This window comes from Sciurus vulgaris (assembly GCF_902686455.1).
Source record: "Sciurus vulgaris genome assembly, chromosome: 11".
Classification (NCBI taxonomy): Eukaryota; Metazoa; Chordata; class Mammalia; order Rodentia; family Sciuridae; genus Sciurus; species Sciurus vulgaris.
Window position 1 is genome coordinate 20,147,627 of NC_136472.1, and position 26,068 is coordinate 20,173,694.

Consider the following 26,068-nt stretch of genomic DNA (forward strand, 5'->3'; position numbering starts at 1 on the left):
ATACATACATAAGGGAAATAGATATATTGATGTAGGTGAACATATTTTATTTTACTTAATGTACAGAAGCCAAAAATATTTTCTACTTCTCTTTTTCCTAAGAATCCTTAAAGAATATGCTTAGAAAGTATCCAATTGAGGAAGCAAACCTATAGCGTGGTGGTTTATGATGCACTTAAAGAGCTCTGAGTTTCACAAATACCTCTATACAGACTCACCATGGTACTCAAGCTTCTGAAGCTCAGTGCTGTTTGAAATTAACATATTCCTCCTGTACACAACAGAAGACATTTGTGAGGAATCAGTGAAAGGCTTACATCAATAACATTCTCTCCTCAGGTAAGATTTTTAATTTTTTTTTATTGTGGCATGATTATATTTCCAAGTATTATTAAAGTGAGTAATTTAAAAATAGATCCTCCTCACATCATGAACCCAAAGAAAGCAGTGTTCCTCTACAAATACGTTTGTAGTCTTTTAAATAATATTCATTTACATAAGGATGTATATGTATGCAAGCCATGTTTTCCTGTTAATTAAAATTGTACCATCCTATGAGAATACTGTGTTGATATCTTGAATTACAATATACAATGTATTTTAGAAACAATTTTGTATGTATGCTTTACAGTATCTGCATAAAAGTATCCTTGATTTCTTCATTGACATTTTGATGATTCTTGAAGTTGCTTCCTCTGTTTACTACAACTGAAAGGGCTGCAGTACTGATTTTGATCACGGCTACTTAGTTGAATTTGTTAATCAGCTCTAAGATGATTCTTTGTGCCTGAGTGGCTGTGTCTATGGAAAGGAATCTCTGGATCAAGGTCTGCATGCAGTCGTGAGATTACAGACTTTGAGATCACTTTCTAAGAGCTTGTAAGCACTTGAACTCCCTCCAAAGACAGTTGTTATTGACTGTTTCTTACACATTTCTTCACATCTTTTGTTAAGAGACAGTTATCATATATTGCTTTATTGATCTGATATAGGTGCAAAAGATATTCAACTAATATTTTAATTTGAATGTACTAAGTGTGAATAATATTGAGCATTGACCCATATGCTAATCTTTCTAATAAAAAAGAATCTCTTTTGTAATATTTTCTTTGCCCTCTGTTAAATTGTACTGTGATTTTCAAGACTGATGTGTGATCCATTTGTATTTGAAGAAATTATGCTTTCATATGTCAAACATGATACATATATATGAATATATATACAATTTTACCCTTTCGGTATATATCTTTTGCTTTTGATGGTGATATTATTTGGGATTTATGGTATAAAATAAAGAAAATGTGTTCAGTATTTAATGAGTGAAAATAATTATTACTTTCCTTTTTGTATCTATCTTCTTTTATTTGAAGTCAGGATAGAGGAGGAGTATACGTACTAAGAATTTCGTTGAAAGCTTAATTAATGAATGAAGTATCCAGAAATGATTTTCTAAACACCTAGTGGTACTCATAAACTTTAAATTAGAGAAATGTTTTTGTTCATGTCAGCTGTTCTCCATATTGGTCTCAGAGTCTGTTTATTTCATATGTATACTTGCTGAGGACCCCAAACAAAATTTTACAAAGGGGTCAATTTAACATTGAATATGAAGACTAATTTTAAAAAATGTTTTAAATAGGGGTTGAAGTTGGAAATGAAAAGAACTAGATAATTCAAGAGGTAACTGTTAAGAAAATAAAATTAGTCAAGAGGTTAAAATGTTTGAAGCTGCTGGACCAGACTAATTGAATTGTCACACAGTGGTATTTTTTTTTTTTTTTCTTTATTCTTTTCTTCCTTCTGGTCTTCCCCTACTGTGCTCTTAGATTATATCAACCTATTATGTCCAATCATCTTACATATAGGAGATCTATCAAAAACTATAATATTTTGTAGGACATCTACAAAATGGCTTAATTCAACTTTTTATAGGTGCCCTATATATAGGACAAGTAAATATAATGGGGTAAAGAAGACAATCTCAAGTATTTAAACAATCATCACTGGAGTGCTCAAAATACTATGCATTTTAATTGTAGCTCTAGGATCAAAGAATGTGAAAGGCTATTGAAGTAAATCATGTAAGATTTCTCTAGGTTTGCAATGCACCGTCCTAATATTGATAGGTCCTTATTGAAAACTAATGAAACACATTAAGATTGGAAGCTATCTTCTGATAACAAATCTAATAGAGTCTTATTCACTTTGCTTGATGAAGCCCTACCTTTTTATTACTTTCATATTTCATTATTTTCACATGCAATTGATGAATGCATTAAAAAAACTTCTAGAAATTCAATTTTATTCAGAAAATTACATAGAATTGTGATGATAACCCCTTGGAAAGTTTCTGCTTCATGACTGATAATTTATATTTTCAGGAAACATTTAGTATTTATTTTACATTTTCTTCTTTTCTCCTTTGCAGATTGAGGGTTTCCAACCCGCCATGCCCCCACATCAACTGAGACGATGCAGCAAAACAACAACATGACTGAGTTCACATTGCTAGGATTGACACAGGACCCTCTGAGGCAGAAAATGGTGTTTTTAATCTTCTTAATTTTTTATGTGGTGACCATAGTGGGGAATATGCTCATTATTGTGACCTTCAAGTGCAGTTGGTCTCTTGGGAGCCCCATGTACTTCTTCCTGTTTTATCTGTCCTTTGCTGATTCCTGCTTTTCCACATCCACAGCCCCTAGATTGATTGTGGATGCTCTCTCTACAAAAAAGTCATATCCTACAATGAGTGCATGACACAGGTCTTTGCTCTTCACTTATTTGACTGCATGGAGATCGTTGTCCTCATCCTCATGGCTGTTGATCGCTATGTGGCCATTCGTAAGCCTTTGCATTACCCAAGGATCACGAGGAGGCAGGTCTGCCTCATCTTGATTATTCTTGCCTGGATAGGGTCTTTTATACATTCCACTGCTCAGGTTATCCTGGTCTTGAGATTGCCCTTCTGTGGACCCAATTTGATTGACCATTACTGCTGTGATCTGCAGCCCTTGTTGAAACTCACCTGCATGGACACTTACAAGATTAATCTGCTATTGGTGACTAACAGTGGGGCAATTTGCTCAAGCAGCTTCATGCTTTTGATGATCTCATACATTGTTATCCTGCATTCACTGAGAAATCACAGTGCAGAAGGGAGGAAAAAGGCCCTATCCACTTGCACTTCTCACATCATTGTAGTAGTCTTGTTCTTTGGCCCCTGTATATTCATATATACACGCCCCCCAACCACCTTCCCCATGGACAAGATGGTGTCGGTATTCTATACCATTGGAACACGCTTCCTCAACCCACTCATCTACACCCTGAGGAACACAGAGGTGAAAAATGCCATGAGAAAGCTGTGGCATGTTAAAACTGCATCAGAAAGCAAGCGATGAACTGAGGGCCAAGTCTTATACTTATTCAGTTGTGATTTGATGAATAAGTACATATATGAAATACAATCTCATCTGAATATTGCAGGTTCTTAATGTTTTTAGTTAACAAACCATGTTAATTTTAAGTCACTTTTTGTGTGTCAGAGCTAGGTAGAGTATTCAGGTACTCTTGGTCTAATAGACTTTTTAGAGTCTTTTTATTTTCCACAATCCTGATTATACCTTTGAGCTATAATATAACATTTGATTTTCTTACTGATGAGTTATGTTCCTGATTCATAGACAGGAGCTTCCCCGAAATCTTAATTCTGGCTTATAGTTTTTCTGAGAGCTCAGTTCTGGCTTTGCTGCCTGTGAGCTACATCTCACAACACTGTCTGAATACGGGTTGGGTAAGAACTCTTCAAACTTGTAAGCACCCCCCAATAATGTAGAGTTCTTGGTATTTAATTTCCTCTATAACAGATTTCCAACAAGGTATTGGGCTTCTTCCTGAACATTTTAGGGTCAAGGGATGGATTCATTTTATCAGAGCATCACATTTAATTTTACTACCAGTTGGGGTTTGAAAAGTTACATTCTCTTTAATCAGAGGTTTTACTTGTTATATTCTAAATTTGTTTTTCTCTATTGTTTACTTTGGCTATTAAGACAAACAGAACACTATTTATGAGATTCCTAAATGTGTTAGTGAAAAACCTTGAGATATTTAGCTATTTAAGTGATTAGTGCATTGATGTTATAATAACAAAACTGTGGGACTCAAGAAATAGAAGGATAAGATAATAGATGTTGCAAACCAAATTGAAAGTTTTATTTTAAATATAATGAAGATACAACATATTTTCAGAGACTGAAGATTAAAGAGATAGAAGCTGGTTTTTAGAATAAAATGATATGATCTGTATTACAAAGTTGATGATTAACTTTTTACTTGTTTCATTCACATCAACTTAATATATACCATATCATTTCATTCTTCTTTAAGGCTATTATTCCATTGTGTACATACTACATTTTCTTTATCCATTCCTCTGTTAAAGGGCCCCTAGATTGGTTCCATCATTTAACTATTGTTAGTTGAGCTGCTGTCAACATTGACATGGCTTCATCACTGTAGCATGTTGATTTTAAGTCCATTATGTATGCAGTTTGATCTTTTGTTTATTTTTTAAGACAGGGTCTTTCTGTGTTGACCACGCTCTCCTGGAACGCCTGGTCAAAGTAGTTATTTCCTTTCAACCTTCAGATGACCTTGGCATATAGGTGTATGCCACCATGCTTGGCTTATTTTCTCAGTTTTAATTTGACTACTAGTGCTTTTGATATATAAAAATATCTTCCATTTCTAATTTCACTAAGTATCTTCTTTTTCATTTTTTACTTGTTCTAATAAGTTATACATGACAGTAGAATGCATTTATGCATTTTTATGAATGATACATAAATGGAGTAAAATTTTTCATTATACCCAAAGGACTTAAAATCAGCATGCTACAGTGACACAGTCACACACCAATGTTTATAGCAGCTCAACTCACAAAAGCTAAACTCTGGAATCAACCTACGTGTCCTTCAACAGATGAATGGATAAAGAAAATATAGCTGCTTCTTTTTCTGTTTTTGTGTCCACTTCCTTTTTGTTTCCTGAGAAATAATAAAGTCCAGTGCTCACATTGGTGTCCCACAACTGATACATCAGGCATGATGAGGATCTTAGATTTAATAGACCACAGGAATATGAGTCCAACATAGATTTGTTTGATCTTCTCCTTTCATAACACCCACACACGTGCACACACATACACACACGTGCATGTGCATGCACACTCCTAAACCCCAATACAGGATTTTTTGACCATGGCTTCTGTCAAAGATGATTTTCAAACAATTTAAGTTCCTAAATGCAGGGACAATTAGAATTACTAGTTTCTCTTTAGATCAGTCATGTGGAAAGGTGGGTAGTCACTCCAGAATTACCCTTTGGCTGGAGATTGGTGTCATTCCACATTATAAAGGTCACTAAATTTACTGATATCTCAAATTGTTTTTCACATGAACTTACGAATATCATAATTTGAATTACTATTTTAAAATAATTATTACCAAAGCCAGTTCTTCAGCCCTGCCCAGGAATTCTTACTTTTAAATTAACCTTCCTCTGTCTTCATCTGTCAACTAAATATTTTAATTTGCATAACTCATGGCTTCCTGAATTTCAACAAGTCCTCAGTAAATTACTATGGATTTTCAACTCCACAGCCTGAGGCTACATCACTCAACCAGTAGAAATGTGTTCTAGGGCTTTGTAGTTATCTGTGTTTTTTTTTTTTTTTTTAATTTTATTTTAAATGGTATAGAAGGATATGTGTAAATAGTAAAAACCATGGAATGAGGTAATCATTAGTGCAGATCTTGTTACTGAATTTACAAGCATGTAAGCTGAGCAAGCTGCTTAACTTCTATGACCTTCACTTTTCTCTCATGAACTATTGTTGACTTATACCTCATGGAATATGTATGTGAATTAAAACTACAACTTATACAAAGTGACAAATACAGAGCATAGTATACAAAAAACAGTGAATAAATATTTGGTGAAAGAAAATTATTTCAACACAAAAATCTTAGTCATAAGGTGTCTTTTTACTCACATGAGGTGGCAAAACAAGTGGAAATTAATTTGAAAATTATTTTGCAATCCATGTTCAATGTACATATTAATCCTGATAATATTTGCTATAAATTTGTTGTTTGTAGTGGGGGAAGTCTAGAGTCCACAGCTTGGAACCTGTGATTTCAGAATGCAACACTAACTTCCCTAGACTGACCTTGCAAATAAATTACAAGACCTAGAAAACTTGTCTTTTAGTGCAAGATGAAGTAACAGAGGGCACTGGATGGGATTGAGTCCTATCCTGATTTTTCACTTCCTTTTTCACCTATGACAGTCTTGTTTTTTCCCTGCTTTATTATCCATTGGTGATTTTTCTCTTGTACCCTGGACCTCTGTTCAGCCTGAAGCACTTAATATGTCAAAACTCTTGTTTGTATCTGACAAATTATTTTGAGGAGGATTTTCTTCCATTTTCTTCATTTTCTTTCCTTTCTTTTTTTTTTTTTTTTGCAGGGGGTACTGGGAATTGAACTCAGGGACACTCCCCCACTGGGTCACATTCCCAGTCCTATTTCGCATTTTATTTAGAGACAGGGTTGCACTGAGTTGCTTAGTGACTCACTTTTGCTGAGACTGGCTTTGAACTCACAATCCTCTTGCCTCAGCCTTGCTGGGATTACATGTGTGCACCACCATGTCGGGCTGCTTGCTATTCTTATATTAAAGTAGAAAACCCAAACTTAAGTATATTACAATTGAGATGCTCTGGATAGCAAAGTACAGGAAGCCTTGGGGAATAATACTCTTTTGGATACTAATGCTTTACATCATTCTGTCTTAAAATATCCCTCCTGGAATATAGACAGGAATTATTCTTTCCAATTTTCTATGAAAGGCCACTATCATTTGAAATACAATGAGCACACCTGACTTCTCTAACAGGTAAGTGAGAGTTTTGTCCATCATTGTGGACAGAGACATCCTGAAAAAATAATAAAATGTAACTTTCAATTTTTAGTTCTATAGGTCTCCTAACTACAGTACTGATATATATTCTGGGAAAGGAAAATATTTTTGAAAACAAAGAACAACACAATGGTGCTTCTTTTAGATTAATGTTTACATAGGAAATAAATTAATAAAAACAAGTATTGGGAGATAGATGATTTTTTAAACTCAACTAATAATTTATGAGCACCAGGCATGTAAAGTCATCATTATGTGGGAGAAAAGAGATAACTTAATTAAGATTTAGCACTATTTCTTCAAATGGAAGGATGTATTACAAAAAGTGTTAATGTTTTAAAATTAGGTTGCTGGGCAGAATACATCCTCAGTAGGTGTGTGGGTACTAGAAAATGAGAAGAGATTATGTCTGATCAGAACTCAGAGAAATGGCTATAAGAAATAAAGACTTTGACAAGCTACTAAAGAATGTCAGCCTTTCCATCTCTGAGTGAGGGTCATAAATACATATTGATTTTCACAGTATGCAATTAATATTCCTTGCCAGTTTCCTAAGTGGTATTTAAAGAGCACAGCTTGAACTTCAGACATTTCCGGTACTTATAAGTTGAAGCATAAAATAAACAAGATGATGCTTTATAAACTAAACACCGTATAATGAAGGTGAAAGATGATAGATTAGATAGATAGATAGATAGATAGATAGATAGATAGATAGATAGATAGATGATAGATAGATCACAGGAAGAAGTTCCTGAAAATAGTTTGGATAAAGAGCCTTCCCTTTACCTAGATATTTGTTCATGTCTGGATTTCTTCTGTGTTGTCCAATCTACCCTTGCTAATCCACAGTGCTCCTGCACTGTCTGTGGCATTTACAAAGAGGAATAACAGTATATTGATGTGATGATATTTGGGGCAGCCAGAAACACAATGAAAGGACAATGGTACTGAATGTTATGATGAGCTCTGGACCATATACAGGGCTGTTCTCCAGGGCAGCTCTTGGCCAGTGAGCAGGAATTATGGTATTCAGTAAGGAGCTCAAGGAGAGTAGATTATATTACTCCCAAATTTGACTTATGGGGGATAAAACACCATGGGAATGCATATCAGTTTTCCAACAAAGAATAGGAAATTCTGAATAGAATAAAGTGAGTGTAGAGATTTTCCAGATGTATCAGACTGAATCCAGGTTGGGTAGTTTGAGAGAGAGGCCGGAAGGAGCAGCAGAGCCCCTGGCTGTGATTCTGTAGCAGGAATCACAGGAGACCCCTGACACTACCTCCCTCCCCGCTCCATCCTCCACACAATGCTGCCTCCCTTCCTTTCAGCACTTCTGATGCCAACCACGCCAACAGGTTATCTGCTTAATAATGTCATTGTGACAAGTTTTTTCATTCTAAGTTTGGCCAGTTCTGACTGAGGATTTGAGGCCAGTACATTAGTTCTTAGGTGATTTATTTGTTGATGCTTGTTTTTGATGATACCAGGGATTGAAGACAGGAGCAATCTACATCTGAGCTACATCCCAAGTTTTTTCTTTTTTCTTTTTTTTTTTTTTTTTTTAATAAAATCTTGACAGTGTCTCTCCCTAAGTTACCAAGTTGGCCTCACATTTGAGATCTTCCTGTCTCAGCCTCCCAAGTAACTGGGATTAAAAGTGTGCACCAGGCATTATTAGTAGTGACATTTGTCTCCAAACCATTGTGTATACACACACACATACAAACATGAAAATATGAATTAATACCAGGAAGACATGTAAAACCTCTTACTTTATCCTTAAGGAGGAAAGTTTCTTGAGAAACAAAACAAACAAAAATAAGACAAACAAAATGATCTAAAATGGTCATTTTGCGAGTTTTACATCCCCAATGTCATACATCACATCATGGTGTTTTTCAAACTTCAAAATCTTGTACTTTGGGTTGTGGAGTTAATTTACAAAGTTATTTAAAATCAATCTTAGGTTTTGTTTTGTTCCTGGCTTTATAAAGTAAGAGGATGATTATGTCTCTACATACAGGATAGATAGAAAACCCCAAAAAATTAATAATGTGAATGTGTTTTGTAATGAGAGCAGTACTACAACAGTGACAAATGCAATTGCCTTGCAGAAGTGGTAAAGAGTAGTTAGTTCAAAAACATTTGGAAGATACCACATTGTACAAGTCTTGGTTTGGAACTTAGGGAATAATATCCTGATAACACCTATTTTTCCAATACTCTTATTCTAGGAAGGAAGCTTGTGTGGTAAGCAGTGATATGTGATGTTATTTTACAAGCTGTAAAGAATGGTTTCAGAGAGCAGGAGTGAGAATTTCCTTCATCATAATATAATTATTAATAGCTGCCTTGGACATCTTTCTTGGAAATTAAGACCTGAAGTGAACTAAATGGAAATTGAAAGGCACTTCTGGAAAGCAAAGAGCAAGATCAGCTTGGATTCCCTACACTCTGTGTTTTTAGCTTTTGGATTTTTCATTTCCCCATCATAAAGATGCCACAGGATGTGCATATTAATCTTCAGTATGCTTCCAATGCAGCTGAATCTAAGGTGATGAAAACATACCTCAATAAATATTTAGTGGTTTGAGAGCTATGTGCCCTATTTTCTGGATTGCAGGGTATTGAAGATTGTAAAATAATCTTTGTTTAAGAGTCAAGAACCTTTAAATATATTTGGGGGTTGCAGAAAAAGGTTTTCAAAGATATCAAGAAATACATGATGAATGTAGTATAGTTGTCTGGAATATAAAAGGATTGAAATGAGCTTCATGGGCACAGTTGTTGCTGGGAACTAATGTTATTCTGATACTATTGATTACATTTTTTAAAAGGACCAGGACCAAAAATTATTAAAAACTTAAATAGATCATATAGATCATATGTATGCATAATTTATCTTGAAATACATGTACAAGTAAAAAAGAAATAAGCTTCTCTAGAAAATAAATAAGCTAAAGGGAAAGATGTTTTATATATATACATGGCTGTTGGCCGCTATGTGGCCATCTGTGAGCCACTGCACTACATGCACTACATGATGTTATAAAATAGTTAGTATTTAGTCAAATACTAAATGTTATAAAGGTGCTTGATGGTTGAACATATTTTGTTTATACAAAATACATACATGTATATACATACATATATTTGGAAATAGTTAGATATAATAGTTTTATATATTTACACACACACACACACACAAACATATTCACACACTGATAATGATGGCTAAAATCATGAAGAGATAGGCACTTTTAAATCATCTTACTTCCAGTGCCTACTTACTACTCATGTCAATATATGTGATAAATCCCTTTGTGAATATATGCAGGAGAAAATGAGCTTATTTTAATGGTTATGGTATCAGGACTCAGGTCCTTTGTAGTTAAAATCCTTGCCCAATGTTATATAGTACAAAGGGTTTTATTTGGTTTTTCCTCTCAAAATAACTAAGTCAGACACTTTTCCAAAAGTGTTTTAGATTTGGAGAAAGATGTATTCACGTTTATTGAAATTAAAATTTACCAAGGGAGAAAAGAAAAAAAAAAAAAAAAAAACAAGCAGAAGTAAAATTTTGTCTTAATTTAGTTCATCATAGTATGTGTTTTGATTCACTCACATCTTCCAAAATAATTTATTGCTATTATGAATGAGATATGGGGAAGACAATAGGTTAAGTGTGTCTTCTGTATTTTATTTAAATACACAGCATTTCAGCTTATAATTTTCCTTCGAACATCATCTTGACTAGAAAGTTCATGATAATATTCTTTTTCCAAATTTAGAAAAAGAATTCTTTGTTAAAAGAAGTATATGTACATATCTGAATATACCACAGTGAATTTTATCTTTCTGTATATTTATAAAGCACCAATTAAAAAAAATAATAAATAAATAGAAGGTAGACCAGTAGAGTGGAGGACAGGAAAGTGGGGAGGAAGGAGAGGAGAAAAGAAAAAATACTGAGGACTGAAATGGGCCAAATTATATTCCATGAATGTGGGATAATGTCAAAGTGAACTCAACTATTATGTACAACTATAATGTATGAGTGAAAACTTTATTTTAAAGTGACATTCGAAAGGTGAGTGAATATTGAGTATATCAGGAATGGAAAGAAATTGAACAAAATTTGTTACTGACTTTTGTGCCTCATTTTAAGCTACATCTCCTGTGATTTCTGCCTTCCTGGTATGCTCCAGAAATGTGAGGTTTGAAATATTAAGATCATGACCTGGTCCTAACCAAGTGATCAGTAGTAACCACCACACATAACCAATTCATATCACATTAAGTTAAAAACCTGAACCTTGAAAACATTTAACTGTCAAGTAGAATAACCCCCCCTTTACGTTAGAAATGTCTTTGGGGACTCTGAGGGCTCTAAGATCTGTTTTCAGAAATGGGAGAAATAGAAGCAAAACTGGGATCTTGGATCTGTAACAGGAAAAACATTCATTACGGTTCATTCATATGTCAGATACTAAATATTATAAAGGTGCTTGATGGGTGAACAAAATCATTGACAAGATCAAGTGCTTCTTTCTCCTCTTTTCAAGCTGGCATGTATGCTGGAAAATAATGGAGAGAAGTAGAACATATTATGTAGCTGTGAACCATATCTATTTTTGTAACTAAGTTTAATAAATATGAGATCTCTTACACACAGAAACACTTAGATGGGTTTGAGGGTAGCATGTGACTTCACATTCTTTCATGAAATTCCAAGGGCAATCAAATGAGTCCTAATGCTAAGTGTTGCACCATGCAGACATACTGCTAAGATTTTTTTATAAGGAAAAAATGAAGTAGATAACAACATGGTGTAATATCTAAGGAGCAGCATCAATCAGAATTATGCCAAAGCTAAGAAAGAGTTGTAATTGAAGAATTGTGTAGGAAAGTATCATATTCATATGTTTATGAATGAATGAGATATGGGAAAGACAATAGGTTAAGCACATCTTTAAAAATAATATCCCACTAAGTGATCACTACAAATTGAGGAATCAAGTGTTGAGATGACTTATTAAGAAATCATATCTGGACAGTACCCAAAGATTAATGTTATATTTGCTTTGAATATCTCATAAAATCACATACAGCATCATGAACTATTTTGCTCAACTATTTCATAACTTAACAGAACACACCATAAATGAAATCCATTATGTTTTGCAGATAAACCTTCTTATACTAGACTTTTCTCTTTCATGAAATCATGCAACTGAACAATAATGTGACTGAATTCATCCTACTTGGGTTGACCCAGGATCCACTGAGGAAGAAAATAATATTTGCCATATTTTTGTTTTTCTATTTGGGGATGTTGGTGGGTAACTTGCTGATTATCACCACCATCAAGACCAGTCAGGCCCTCGGCAGTCCATTGTACTTCTTCCTTTTCTACTTGTCCTTATCTGACACCTGCTTCTCTACTTCCATAGCTCCTAGAACACTTGTGGATGCCCTTTCAAAGAAGACCACAATTTCCTTCAACCAGTGCATAATCCAAGTCTTTACATTGCACTTCTTTGGCTGTATGGAGGTTTTCATCTTCATCCTTATGGCTGTTGACCGTTATGTGGCCATTTGTAAGCCACTGCACTACATGACCATCATGAGCTTCCGGGTCTGTAGTGTGTTGGTAGTTGTGGCCTGGGTGGGGTCCTGTGTGCATTCTTTAGTTCAGATTTTTCTTGCCTTGAGTTTACCTTACTGTGGTCCCAATGAAATCGATCACTACTTCTGTGACTTGGAACCCTTGTTGAAGCTCGCCTGTGCAGACACATATGTGATCAACCTACTCCTGGTGTCCAACAGTGGGGCCATTTGTACAGTGAGTTTTATCATGCTGATGTTCTCCTATGTTATCATCTTGCATTCTCTGAGAAACCACAGTGTGGAAGGGAGGAGAAAGGCCCTCTCCACCTGCATCTCTCACATCATTGTGGTCATCTTGTTCTTTGGCCCTTGCATATTTATATACACACGGCCTGCAACCACCTTCCCCATGGATAAGATGATAGCTGTGTTCTATACCATTGGAACACCTTTGCTGAATCCTCTGATTTACACACTGAGGAATGCAGAAGTGAAAAATGCCATGAGGAAGTTGTGGAGTAAGAAACTGGTCTCAGATGATGTGAGATGAATGGAGGTTTTCAGTCCTCATTAGTTTGGATTAAACTAGAAGTAATTAGAAAAAATTAACTTCTGATAGCAGATTTATCAGCATAGTCCCTAGGAAAAGATGTGTACATGGACACTGGCTAGTTTGAATTGAATGTATGTAGAAAATGAGACAGGATGATGTACAAACAGGTATGTAGGGGTTAGTGCCTTAAATATTGTTCACATCTGTGACCCTATTTCTTTCATTTGCCTAATATCACTTGATATCTCTTGTAGAATTTATCTAGAGGTTTTCTTGCCTTTTTTTACAGTAGAGCTTGGTGTTCTCTGCTTCTCAATATTGTACCAAATGTTCCAATCCACAGACTGGCAGATTCTCATTCTTTCACATAGTCTGATTTATTAGAAAATTAAACCAGTTATATCTGATTATAACTTATTTGTTCTTCCTGACCATTAGAATGTACGATATGCAAATAATGGTAAAAGTGTCTTGTTATCATGGATTTTATAGATAATCTAGTAATCTCTTAACCAATACTTGCAGGTCTATAATTTGGATTCATACATAGAACCTTCTGGGATTGTGGTAGAATATGGACAGAAATTTCAACTTTCTGAAGAATTCCTTAGATCTTAAGGACACTTAGTAGTTTTGTTTGGCTAATAAATGCATTCATTTTCTAAAAGATAATTTATGTTTCTAATATGATTCCTTATAATTTGAGGGATTGTCATAAAGTATTGTTAATTCCATTTGTGGAAATTTTCTCATAATATGGTGTTATTATGATTGTGGCTCAGATGACTCAAATAAAAAATGATTATACTTACAAGGACTAGAAACTAAGAATATAAGTAGTTAAGTCAGATGTAGTGGTGCATCCCTGCAATCCCAATGACTCAGGAGGCTGAAATAGGAAGATCGCAAGTTCAAGGACAGCTTCCTCAATTTAGAGGGACCCTGTCTCAAAATTTTGAAAAAGGACTATGAATGTAGCTCAGTGGTAGATGAACCCTTGATTCAATCCTCAGTACTGCAAAGTAAATACATATATATAACCAGGTGATGTTAATGAATTTAAAAATATGAATGGATTTTAACAAAGTTTTTTTATACCAAAAGGAGAATTTTAAGCTTCATAACAAATATTTACCATAAGTGTATGAATTATGAAACTTCCTTCTGGAAAAAGCAGAACTGAAGACAATACAAAAGAGTAAGTAGTCGCCAGGGGTTCAGGAAGAGAAGAGTAAAAAAAAAGTGGAGTGCATAAGATTTTCAAGACAGTGTAATGGTAGATACATGACAAGAGGTATGTCATAAAACTCTACATACTAAAAGGAATTGGCAACATAATCTGTGCATTTCATTAAAAATGAATTAATGGTGCTGGGGAGATAGCTCAGTTGGTAAAGTACTTGCCTTACAAGCACAGTGCCCTGTAAGGGGCCAAGTGCAGGTATCAAGGATTCTTTGCACTTTCTGTGTAATTTTCATGTGACTCTAAAACTGCTCTAAAAATAAAGTATATTTTTAAAAGTTGTGCTCACAACAGAAAGACTAAGATCTCATTATTAGTTTTCAAAATGTATTATTGGAAATTAAAAAAAAATTGGTATCAGTACATCTTTTATTAACACATCGATGCACTCAAACGTCCCAAAGTTTTCCCTAGTGCACAACACAGATGACATACATGACTTTATTAAATGGACAATACTATAATTTTTGTGTGCCATTTTTAAATAATGACAAGTGTTAAATATTCATAAGCATTAATTTGAAAGCTGGTACAAATTATGAATAATTTGCATTAAAACTACTTTGCATTAACTACTTTCCATAGGAATATTTTAGCATGTTCAAATGTAAATATCTAAAAAGGGCCTTTACTATGTTTGCCTGTTTTACTTTTCTCTTCAAAATCATAACTTTTTATTTTTTTGAATAAATATAGGTGAGTATATAATTTTGTAAGTAGTTGAAAACTTCATTAATAAAATGTGACATGAGAACCCTGATGTGTGTGTACCTATACAGAGACTGCAAAATATAAAAATCAAAGACTCGGCAAGTGGAGAAAAAGACACTTAAAGAATTTTTTTCTTTACAATTAATAGAACAAGTCCAAAAATCCCCAGGTGTATAGAAGGCAACACCATTTACTATTTGACATCTATGGAAGACTCAATTTAATAACAGTAGAGTAACATTATTTTCATCTGTCTTCAAAATATAAATAAGGATAGATTATGTCATGAGAAATAACATTAGTGCATGGATTTTAAGGAGTTTAAAATCATGCACGATATTGTGTTCAATTACAGGGTAAATAAACTAGAAATCAATGACAGAAGGACAGCTGGACATCTCCAAAGACTTGGAATTAGAGACACTCCTAAATCTCCCTCAGATCAAGGAGAAACTCAACTTCAAAAAGAGTACACTGAATGAAAATGAAAATTTGCACTAAATAAAAATGAAAATATAGCATATCAAAACTTGTTGGGCAGAACTAAATTAGGATTAAGAAAGGTTTCTTTTTATATATATATATATATATATATATATATATATATATATATATACACATACATACATACATACTACAGATTGAATCCAGGGCTTCACACATGCTAAGCAAGATCTGTACCACTGAGCTATAACCCTAGTACCAAGAAGGAATTTATGCTTAAAATACATATATTAGAAAGAAAAAAAAGTCTGAAATAAGTAAAAATTAAATGATATAACCAGCAGGAGTGGACAATTCAGAATAAAGGATGAGTTAAAGCCTAATCAAAAGAACATGCACATAAATAAAATATTTTTTGAATTACAGAGAAAATTTTTTTGAGAAATGAACTGTGCTTGATGAGTGACATGTAGTAGGTCTATATCAAATGACCTCATCTTATGAAAGGTAGAGACCTGTGTGTTATGTGTGTGTGTGTGTGTGTGTGTGTGTGTGTGTGTGTGTGTGAGAGAGAGAGAGAGAGAGAGAGAGAGAGAGAGAGAGAGAAAGAGAGAATAGCACAGAAAATACATTTGAAGGAATATTTGAAATATCTCCACATTGGATTATAAATATCAGTGGTCCACAAGTAGGAAAATAAAAGTAAGCCATAAATAGGTACATCACATTGAAAAAAGTCATAAAGAACTAATGTTAAAATTAGGCAGAGACAAAAAATCATATTGTATCATTATGTACAAATGAGCAAGGATAATAAGGATGGCTGACTTCTATCAGAAAATGTGGAGGTGATATGCAAAAGAAAAGCACATTTAAAGTAAGGAAAAAAGTGTCAATACAGAATCCTGTACTAAGTGCAGACAGCTTTCAAAACTAGCTAAAACAATGACCTTACCTACTAATCAAAAACAGAGACACATGACCAAAGGACTACATCATGTTGAAGAGAAAACATACCAGATGGAATTCAGAACTCCAGGAAGAAATGGAGAGCACTAGAATATATGTAATCACATAATATTTTTCTTCCTAAATTCTTTAAATACCATTGACTTCTTAAAGTTGAAAAATAAAGAATGCTTTATACATTTTAAATAACACATGGCAGAAAAATATATGCAATAAAAGCACAACTTATAAGTATAAATGGAATTATACCTCTTAAGTTTCTTTTATTACATATTGAGTAGTTTTACTTTAATTCAATATATTTTAATAATTCTGCCTACAATATATTTTATACAAAATGGACTTATTTTTCATTTATCATGTTATTATTAACCCGTCACAATCATATTTCATTATAATTTCAAATACTAAAACACTAAAAGAACAGTAAGGACAGGTGCCATTTTGAAGCCAGTTTGCAGTCTGCTGGGTATTCCAATCTATCCTAACAAATATAAATATATGAATAATCTTAAAAGTTAACTCTTCTTGGATCTTTAGGAGAAATGAGGTTACAAGTCACACTACTATTTCATAATTGGAGAGAATTAAAGAAATGGAATTGCAAGCTACCAGAGAGAAAACCCAGGGTGGAAATCTCAGCATTAACAATCCTGATGCAGGAAAGCATCAGCTGTTAACTGGAAATATTTCAAGGCTCTGAGTACATAAGAGATGAACTTCAGGGGCATCCCCTGTGAGTTTTACATGCTGGAAATGTATTCATTTCTCATAATAAGAACTTGAGGAAATTCTCTTGTCCTCCTGTCAGAAAGATGATAAAGGAACCAGTTTGAATACTGGAGTGAATTCTGTCTGCCTTAACAAGGTGTGCCTTCAGGAAAAATTAGCTAACAAGCTAACCTGCTGGGGTGTTATCAGAGCAAACTGACCTAGAGATGTAAAAATCCAACTCCAGCCCCCTCAGCCATCTAGTCCAAATCAGAAGGGGGGCTATGAAGAACTTGTGAACCACAGTCCATGAAACAGGCTCACTGCTACACTTAGACCTGTCTTGAGACTATAGTATGCGTCTGCTCCCTGGCAACTTAAACCACAGTGCTAAAGAGCTATTTATATGCCTATAGAGAAAAATTTACACAGCATAATAAAAAGTAAAAGCAAAGCAAAACAAAAACAAAGAACACAGTTTAAAAGACAATGTAGACAGTAGAACAACAACCAGATTGGCAGTGATGTAAGTTTTTTTTCAGACCAGAAATTAAAACAAATATGATTGCTATATGAAGGACTTATAGTCATTTAAATCTCTTAGAATGAAAACATAAGATTGCTTGGCTAAAATATTTATTTTCCACAGTTATGGAGAATAGGAAATTCATTATTAAGGTGCCACTTGTTTTGGTTCCTGGAAAGAACTTCTTGCTGGTTTTCAGATGTCCATGCTCTGCCATGTCCTCTTATGGCAGAGGGCACAGAGGGAGGGAATTCAGGCTCAATTCCCTCTTGTTGATGGGGCACCAATCCCACACATGAGGACCCTGCTTTCCCAACTGAATTCCTCCTAAAGCCTCCATCTCCTAATGTCTTCCTGATGTGGGTTAGGATTTCAACATGTGAGTTTTGAATTCATGAATTCAGTCCATAGCAAGGTTCTCATGGATAAAGCACACAGACTGCAAGATCAGATGGGAAATGTAAGCAGGAATTGGCAGACCTAGTATCTAGGTCCATGAAATGTGTTTTGAATCCTGGCCCCACAGAGATATTATGTACAGGGTAGATGGACTTCAGCCTGTGTCCACAGGGGCCAGTCTAATGTACTGGGGCTTCTAAGTATTAAATTAGGCCTTGCTCTTCTAACATTGAGATGAACCTATAGACTGAGTGCTTAGGGCCTGTCCTGCAGATTGAATCACCAGATGAGATTGTGAATCTGTGGTGACTGGTTTGGAGCCTGATTTACAGGGGTGATCCTGGAATTTTAGTCTATGGAAAATATCCTGGGTTTGAGATCTGCTGGGATTAACTTGGACTCTATGTGCCTTGGAGAGGTCATGAACTCTAAATGCTGAAGTAGGTATGGAGACTGGGGACATATGGCCTGGGGTCAGCCTGGTGCTACCCTGTTACTTGAACCTTTGAAGATTGGCTTGAAGCCTGAGCCCACTGAGGAGAGCCTGATGTTAGCTGATCTGGAAGCTAGTTCCCTCAGGGATTAACTGAAACCTGGTCAAAAGGAATGATCCTGGGGCCTGAGATTGTGAGAGCTGGTCCAGTGACGGGAATTACTAGGACAAGAATGGCCCCTTAATCTGTTGTTTGTGACAGGACAGGCCTTGAGTGTGAGGCCATGGTGACTGACCTGACACTGATTAAACATGGAGCTATATGCTTAGCACCAGTGTGGTGCTTGGGGCCAGGGGGACGATCCTGGAACAGAAATAGGGCTGGAACCTGGGGCAATGGAATCCTATTTGGCAGGAGGGAGGGCTTGGAAGTTCAGAAAATGGGTGCCATTCTGGACTCTGTGTCAGTAATGTTTGTCCTGGACTCTGACTCAGTGATGATGACCTGACGGACAGGGTCACGGGGCCAGCCTGGTGCTGGAGTGGGCCTGAATCCTGGTTCTGTGGGACAGGCTTGGATCTGTGGCTGCAGAATCTAGCCTGGCAATAGGGCAGACTGGGAAATTCAGTCCAGGGGTGCCAGCTGGGACTTTGTATCAGAAGGGTCTGCTTGAGGACTGAGATTGTGGGAGCCAGCCTGGCAACTAAGGTCCTGGGACCATTCAAGTCCCTGGGGCTAAAGTCAGTATTTTGATGTGACTGGTCAAGAGCCTCAGGTTACAAGAGTTGGACAAGAGGTGAGGCAGCCCCAGGATCTCCCAGTTAGGCCTAGATTCTGGGCCTCTGGTGCTGTGATGAGCTGGAGCCTAGTCCATAGGTAGTGAAACTAGAATCCGATGCTGCAAGAGTCTGCACAGCACTAGATTTTACTGAGCAGCCCCCGCCTAGGGGTCTATGGTCACGTTCACTGTTCACTTCCCTCTTCTTTTCTGACTGGGAGAGTATTGCTCTTCATGCCTGGGGTTGGGAAAAAGGGTGATACAGAGAAGGAAAGTGTCTGCCTTTTCCAATTCATCTTTTCTAATGTCTGTATTACACTCAGATGCCATAAAATCTCACTTGGTTCTTAACTCCTGTGAAAGGATATTTGTACATTGACAGTCACTCAGATTAATGTTTCTGTGGAGGGAAGAGTGATAGAAGTTCCTATTTCATCAATTTTATAATGGCATTACCTCAATTTGAAACTTCTCATTAGTAAAAAAATATCACCTACAGTTATTAATAATCCCTTACAATAAATTCTATCAATCACAATGTGAATAGGAAAACTACATTGTGTCCCTCTATTTTCAAAGCTTAAAATATGCAACAGATGCATCTTTTTCACATTTTGTCAGTTTTTAATTGCAGTGGAAGCCTCAGAAAAGAAGTTCTTAATTCTCAGTATCTATAACAGAGGTCTCAGTTGAAATACCTGTTTTCTAAGACAAGGCACAACTTACAAACCACACAGCATTCCTAATTTGAATCAATAGCAGTAACATAATTTTCCTTTTGTCTTGGTTTATGAAGGGCAGAATAACTGTTAGAATGTCAGAGCCAGGAAGGACCTGGAGATCATCTGGTTCCTTTCTCTTGTGTACAGTCTTAGAAATGTAAAGCAACAGAAGGAGAGTGGCCACAAGTCTTCTCTCTTCCATGTGCTGCTGTGGGTGATGCATACCACCTCTCTGCACATGCCCTCTTTACTGACGTTGATTCAGTGTAGAGAACAAGATCAGACCAAGGGCGCCAACCCCAAGGCTTCAATTCCCTTCCGACAATCTCTGTGGGCCCCACTCTTTCCTCATGTCCTTCTTCATGCCTGCATTTCTCAGTGTGTAGATGAGAGGGTTGAACAATGGGGTGTCATGGTATAAAAAAGAGCAGACACTTTGTCATCGGTGACAGAATCGGCCATAGGGACATAGGTGAAGATGAGGGGCAAGAAGAACATGAGCACAACCATGATGTACAAGCCACAGGTGGAGAGGGCTTTGCGGCGGCCCTCAGATGAGCAGGTCCTCAAGGTGGACAGGATGATGACATAAGAAATTACCAAGGCAACAAAGGTCAGAATGGACAGCACCCCTGTGGTGATAATGATTATGATCTTCAAGAGCCTCGTGTCAGTGCAGGCCAACTTCAACAGGGGGAAGACATCACAGAAATAGTGGTCTATCTGATTGGAGCCACAGACGGGAAATTGAATAATGATCAACACCTGCATCAGTGAATGGATAGAAGTTCCAATGACAGAAGCCATCACAAGAATGTAGCACACCATCTGCTCATGATTACCACAGAGTAAAGGGGTCTACAGATGGCTACATAGTGATAGGCCATGGCCACCAAGGTAAAGATCTCAGTGGCTCCGAAGAAGTGGGAATGAAACATCTGGGACACACAGCCACTGAAGGAGATGGTGTTCCACTGAACCAGTAAGTCTGTGATCAGTTTGGGAGCCACTGTGGAAGTGAAGCATACATCCATGAAGGACACGTAGCTGAGGAAAAAATATATGGGTTGCTCATCAAGGTGGCTTCCCCTGATGATGAGAAGAATGGCCAGGTTTCCTGAAAGAATTGCAAGACAGCAAAGTGAAAATATCACAATGCAGGTAGCCTTCACATCCTCATTGGTAAATAGTCCCAGAAGAATAAATTCAGTAACATTTTCATATTCCATTTTTTTCCATGGGCTTGATTATTTAAAGGGAAAGGATAATATGCCTGAAACAGTAGACCTTTGGAAATCATTGATTTATTTTCAAAATCTTGTGTTTGTTCAGGAAATACATATATTGAGTGTTTATTATGAATCCACAAGTATAATTGGCATTAAGAATACAGAAGTGGATAAAATATATAAATATTTACTCACAAATAGAGGGCAGGTCATTGCAGCAGACTCAATAGTAATAAGGATAGCATTGAAAATCAATCGTGATGGTGATGAATTCCAAACCCTCACACTTATCGTGAACAGCAGGGTGAATATTTTAAGTACAAAACCCAGGTTTCAGTTCAATTTTAAGATGAAATTTCAGTATTACTTAATACTACATAAATTTACTTAATAGGAGTTTTGAAATCCCCAGTCTGTTTAAAAAGCCAATAGGTTGTCTCTTCTTCAGGATGGATACTGTCATTCTCAATTCTTCTAAACTGCTAAATTTAAAATTTGGTCATGACTAGTGACATTGTATTTCAGCAAACTCATTATGCCAAATATTAAGCCTCTGGATAGCAATCTCATAAATTCCCTTTAGGACTTAAAACAGTGTGTTTTATTAAATGAAGGGAGAGGGAGAGCAACCAGCCAATCTGTGGAGAAGAGGGTTGATCCATTGTATGGGCCTCCAGAATGGTTAGTGCTTCCTGGACTTTTCCTTTTGTCCCAGTTCATTTTCCTGTCTCATCCAGGAGTTCTCAAGTTCTCATAATGTGAGTCCTGTTGTCAGATTTTCTAGCATTTCTTTTGCCAACAGCAAACTTGCAGAGACACTTGCATTCAGAGATTTTTCTTCACTTCATCTGTTTTACTGCCTTGGAGCTCTGAAATGAATCATGTTTCTTCCAGGTTTGCTACATGTTCATTGTCAAATCCTGGAATATGTCAGTAAAAGAGGAAATATATTTGATGCAAATGATCATGCTACATCTCTTACTTCCATTCTGCAACCTGGAGTAACCTGATGTAAAATGTGTCACACAACTGCCAAACTGAAGCCAAGTTTTATAAAAAGTGAATCCTACTGACTGATGAAAATTTGTCAGCAAGCTTGTAAAGAATTAGAACAGCAAGGAATCTATCCCATTTGTAATGTAATGAGTTCCTATGAAAAATGTTTTGGAAAAATTGCATTTGATATACAAAGAGATTTTCAATAGAACTTTAGACATTTTATGGACAAGTGACTTATGACCATAAAGTTAACAGTTTCCAGTTTAATTTCTTTTGGGGGAGGCTGGGTGGGCAGTATTCTGTAGTAGTGTTGTGAAAATCCAATTGCAAAGGTGATATGAATTTTTTCAATAAAAGCTTGAAAATTATTTTGATCTTTACCATCCCTAAAAAGGTAAACTTATCCTTGAACATGGAATTTTGGTGGAAATATAAACAGATTAAAACCGGTAAACATATTTATGGTTTATGATTAGGAAAGATAAATGTAGTAAAAAGGGTAGTTTGTTCCCAATTAATAAATACAGTCAATATTTAAACACCAAAATTGTGACAAAATTTTTAGTAAAATTTGAAAAGTACATTCCCCAAATTCAGCACTAGTCAATATCCAGCATGGATAAATAAAAATGTCTTTTCAGATATTGAAATATATTAAAATGTATGACAATTAAAGAAGTGTTATGAAATACAGATGACATCACTCAAACACAGGCAATAAACAAACATAAATACACTGGATTTAATCTATGTTTAAAATAACATCTCAAAATACTGGATTTCTCTGTAACTAATATTAGAACTTGACTCTCCATTTTAAAATGTATTAGTCACAAAAGATTATTTTTCAGATGCTTGAACTATGTAAATGTATCAAATAGAATAAGAACAAATATTTAAGGAGTAATTAGGTAAATTAATTTATATCTTAGAATAGGACAAATTTTAAGCAAAAAATTCAAATATGTATTATGCTTACATATCATATATGACAGAGTTCCATATGAAGAAAGTGACAAAATGTTCTTAAATCTTTAGGTGATACATTATATCCACTGTTTGAGATCACAGTAATATTTACAACAAAAAATCATCTTTTTAAATTTTTCATTTTTTAAATTTTTACAGACTGCATTTTGAATCATTGTACACAAATGGTGTACAACTTTTTATTTCTATGGTTGTGCTCAATGTGGATTTATACCATTTGTGTAATCATGCAAGTAAATAGGGTAATGATGCCTGTCTCATTCCACCATCTCTTTTGAACACAACTTTAAATGAGCTGAAGTCTAGTTTGTTTTGTAGTCATTCTAACATGGAGTAAAGTGGGAGGCAGGGCCTTATCTCAGGTAAGGAAGGACTCTTCACAAATAACACAATATAACATTACATCTGAAACATGAATCAAAGGCTAAGAAAACTTATAACTTTCTTTTTTGTGGAAAAGTGGCAGAATGATTCCATGTTTTACAATGTCACCTTTAAACAGATTAGGCGCTCCTTATTATCTTATTTAAAATGCATTTAAATTCTAATTCCAGTGTGAAGTGTAACACAAAATTGTATATATAACTTTGTGACAGCAGGTTTCTTTATCCAGCCATAAAAAATGAAAAGACATAATAGATACCAACTGAATTTACCATTTTTATACAAATCTGAGACTTTTGTTGCACCTAATTTTAGTTTGAGAAACACCAACTGGGCAAAGTGCTCTCCTAAGCTTTTCATTTAACTAAGTTTAATTTTTAAAGTATAATTTAGAATCCAGAGTGTATGGTAACAATAATCATAGGTCTGCATGAGTTAACAAAAATCAAAGGATTGCCTGAAATCTCTTATACATTTAGGAAACAGTGTTGATGAGAACTTTATTTAGTCAAAGCAAACAGATATAAGACAGATCTTCAAATGACAGTGTGACCCTTTTATGTCAGATGCAATGTATAAAAGACAGCATAAATTGGTTCTTGTAAATAAACATATAAACTTTCATTTTATAAATGTTTACATAACACTTAGACAAGGCTTAGACAGAGTTCTCTGATGCATACATATACCTAGTCATATATTTAGGGTGTCAACTGTATTGTTGTAACCTAAATAACAGTTTAACCAGTTACAAAATAATAATTTAAGACTGTAAAACAGATACAAACCCTAAACTTTAAGACTTAGTTTCCCCAAGTAATAAAACCTAACAAATACAAGAAATTATCTTTGATAGATAAGAGCAGATCAGTGTTTTGATCTCATAGACCTACAAATCTTCCTAACCTCCTACATTGATAGACTTTATCTGTTTTCACTGATAAGACTGAGTTATTGTCCTCATGGTTTTCAGATACTGGATGAAATTCTACTTACTTTTGTGCTAATTGTTGCAAAAGTAATGTTTGCTGTCTTGTTTATTGTTGACTTAGCATGATCCCTGTCCAATGTATTCTTTGTCTAGTCACCTGCCATCTTCCACTGTGGACCTCTGAGCTGCTCTGGTGCTGAATGCCCTTAACTGTCCATGTCCTGCCTAAGAGAGAACAAGAACTTAGGTTTACTTCCACCAACTTTGCTCCATTTCAGCAGGAAGCCAGTTTGGAGATGTCATTGCCCATTTTTCCATAGAAATGGAATGTGGAAATTGACAGTGGGAAACGTAACAGTGGTCCACATTATGCTTTGAATATAGCCCTTGTTGCTTCACCATTGAAACTTATGTTTTAAATGGGCATATTTCTTTCTCTCCCTCTCTTTCTGCTCCTGCCTAATCTCTTCCCTTACCTAATCTAAAGGGAAACAGGACTACCTTTCTTCCCATCCTAGACATATTCATGTCTCCTTGAATATACACCCACCTAGGAATAAAGTAATCCAGACTTTGAGAATGGTACCAGGAGACCTCAGAAATGACTACCTGCAAAATTAACAAGTGAATTACAATTCCAACAGAGAATACATGGAATGTAGCCTTTGACTCACCTCTTTAAAAGCCCCCTGTTCCTGCTGATGGGCAGAATCACAGCCTTTCGGACAAGGAGACTCCTGTATTTTTCCTTTGCTAACAAAGCAATAAAATATCTTTTTCATTTTTCTCAAAAAAAAAGAATAATGACAAAATGGTAATTAATCTTAATAATTCCTTCATCTCTATAAAATGAACCTTAGTCACCGAATTTTCAAAAAACAGCAAAATTTGGGTAATAAACAGAAAGGAAATTTCAATGGCATAATAGTATATATAAAAATTCTCCCACTCATTACATCATGGCAAAGAAAATTAAATGACATTGAGATAATTGTGTCATTCATTAGCCTTGTAAAAATAAAATGCAAAAGCCTATCTATAAAAATGTGATAATTGTTTAGAGAATACGCTTTGACCAAGTGAAACCACTCCACAAAGACATCACAAGAATATTTACTGAAGCCTTCTTCACACTTGAAAAAGGGAATTGATCCAAATATCTCCTAATAACAGAATGATGATATAAGCTGTGACATATTTTATTATGAAATAATAGGTAGAAAGTTAAGTGAGTCTACACAGAAAATATAATTTGGATGAAACATCAAGATATACTGTTGAAAAGAAAGCAAATAAGATACATATAGGTGGAAAAACCATGATAACAATTTTGTTCCAAAATCGTAAAGAATACCAAGGAGTTTCAATGAGTACCTGTTTATAAATAATTAGGAAAATGTAAGGAAGGAAACATATACATCTGAGGAACTAAAGGGGTGATG

The 26,068-nt window shown here is 35.3% G+C and overlaps 1 protein-coding gene and 2 pseudogenes across 3 annotated transcripts; 2 read left to right on the plus strand and 1 right to left on the minus strand.

The window, feature by feature from the left end:
- The first annotated feature begins 2,472 nt into the window (after nucleotides 1-2,472).
- On the plus strand, nucleotides 2,473-3,404 carry LOC306639040 (olfactory receptor 4C11-like; annotated as a pseudogene). The gene has a single exon. The product of its transcript is annotated as an olfactory receptor 4C11-like (transcript).
- An 8,816-nt stretch (nucleotides 3,405-12,220) lies between these two features.
- Nucleotides 12,221-13,676, plus strand: LOC306639036 (olfactory receptor 4C16-like; the record flags this gene model as incomplete). The annotated part of the gene is made up of 1 exon (XM_079102480.1): nucleotides 12,221-13,676. One exon carries the CDS (start codon nucleotides 12,221-12,223, stop codon nucleotides 13,151-13,153), a length of 933 nt encoding a protein of 310 aa, XP_078958606.1. The 3' UTR covers nucleotides 13,154-13,676.
- A 6,724-nt stretch (nucleotides 13,677-20,400) lies between these two features.
- On the minus strand, nucleotides 20,401-21,322 carry LOC306639729 (olfactory receptor 4P4-like; annotated as a pseudogene). Its single transcript has one exon. The product of its transcript is annotated as an olfactory receptor 4P4-like (transcript).
- Nucleotides 21,323-26,068: the final 4,746 nt, after the last annotated feature.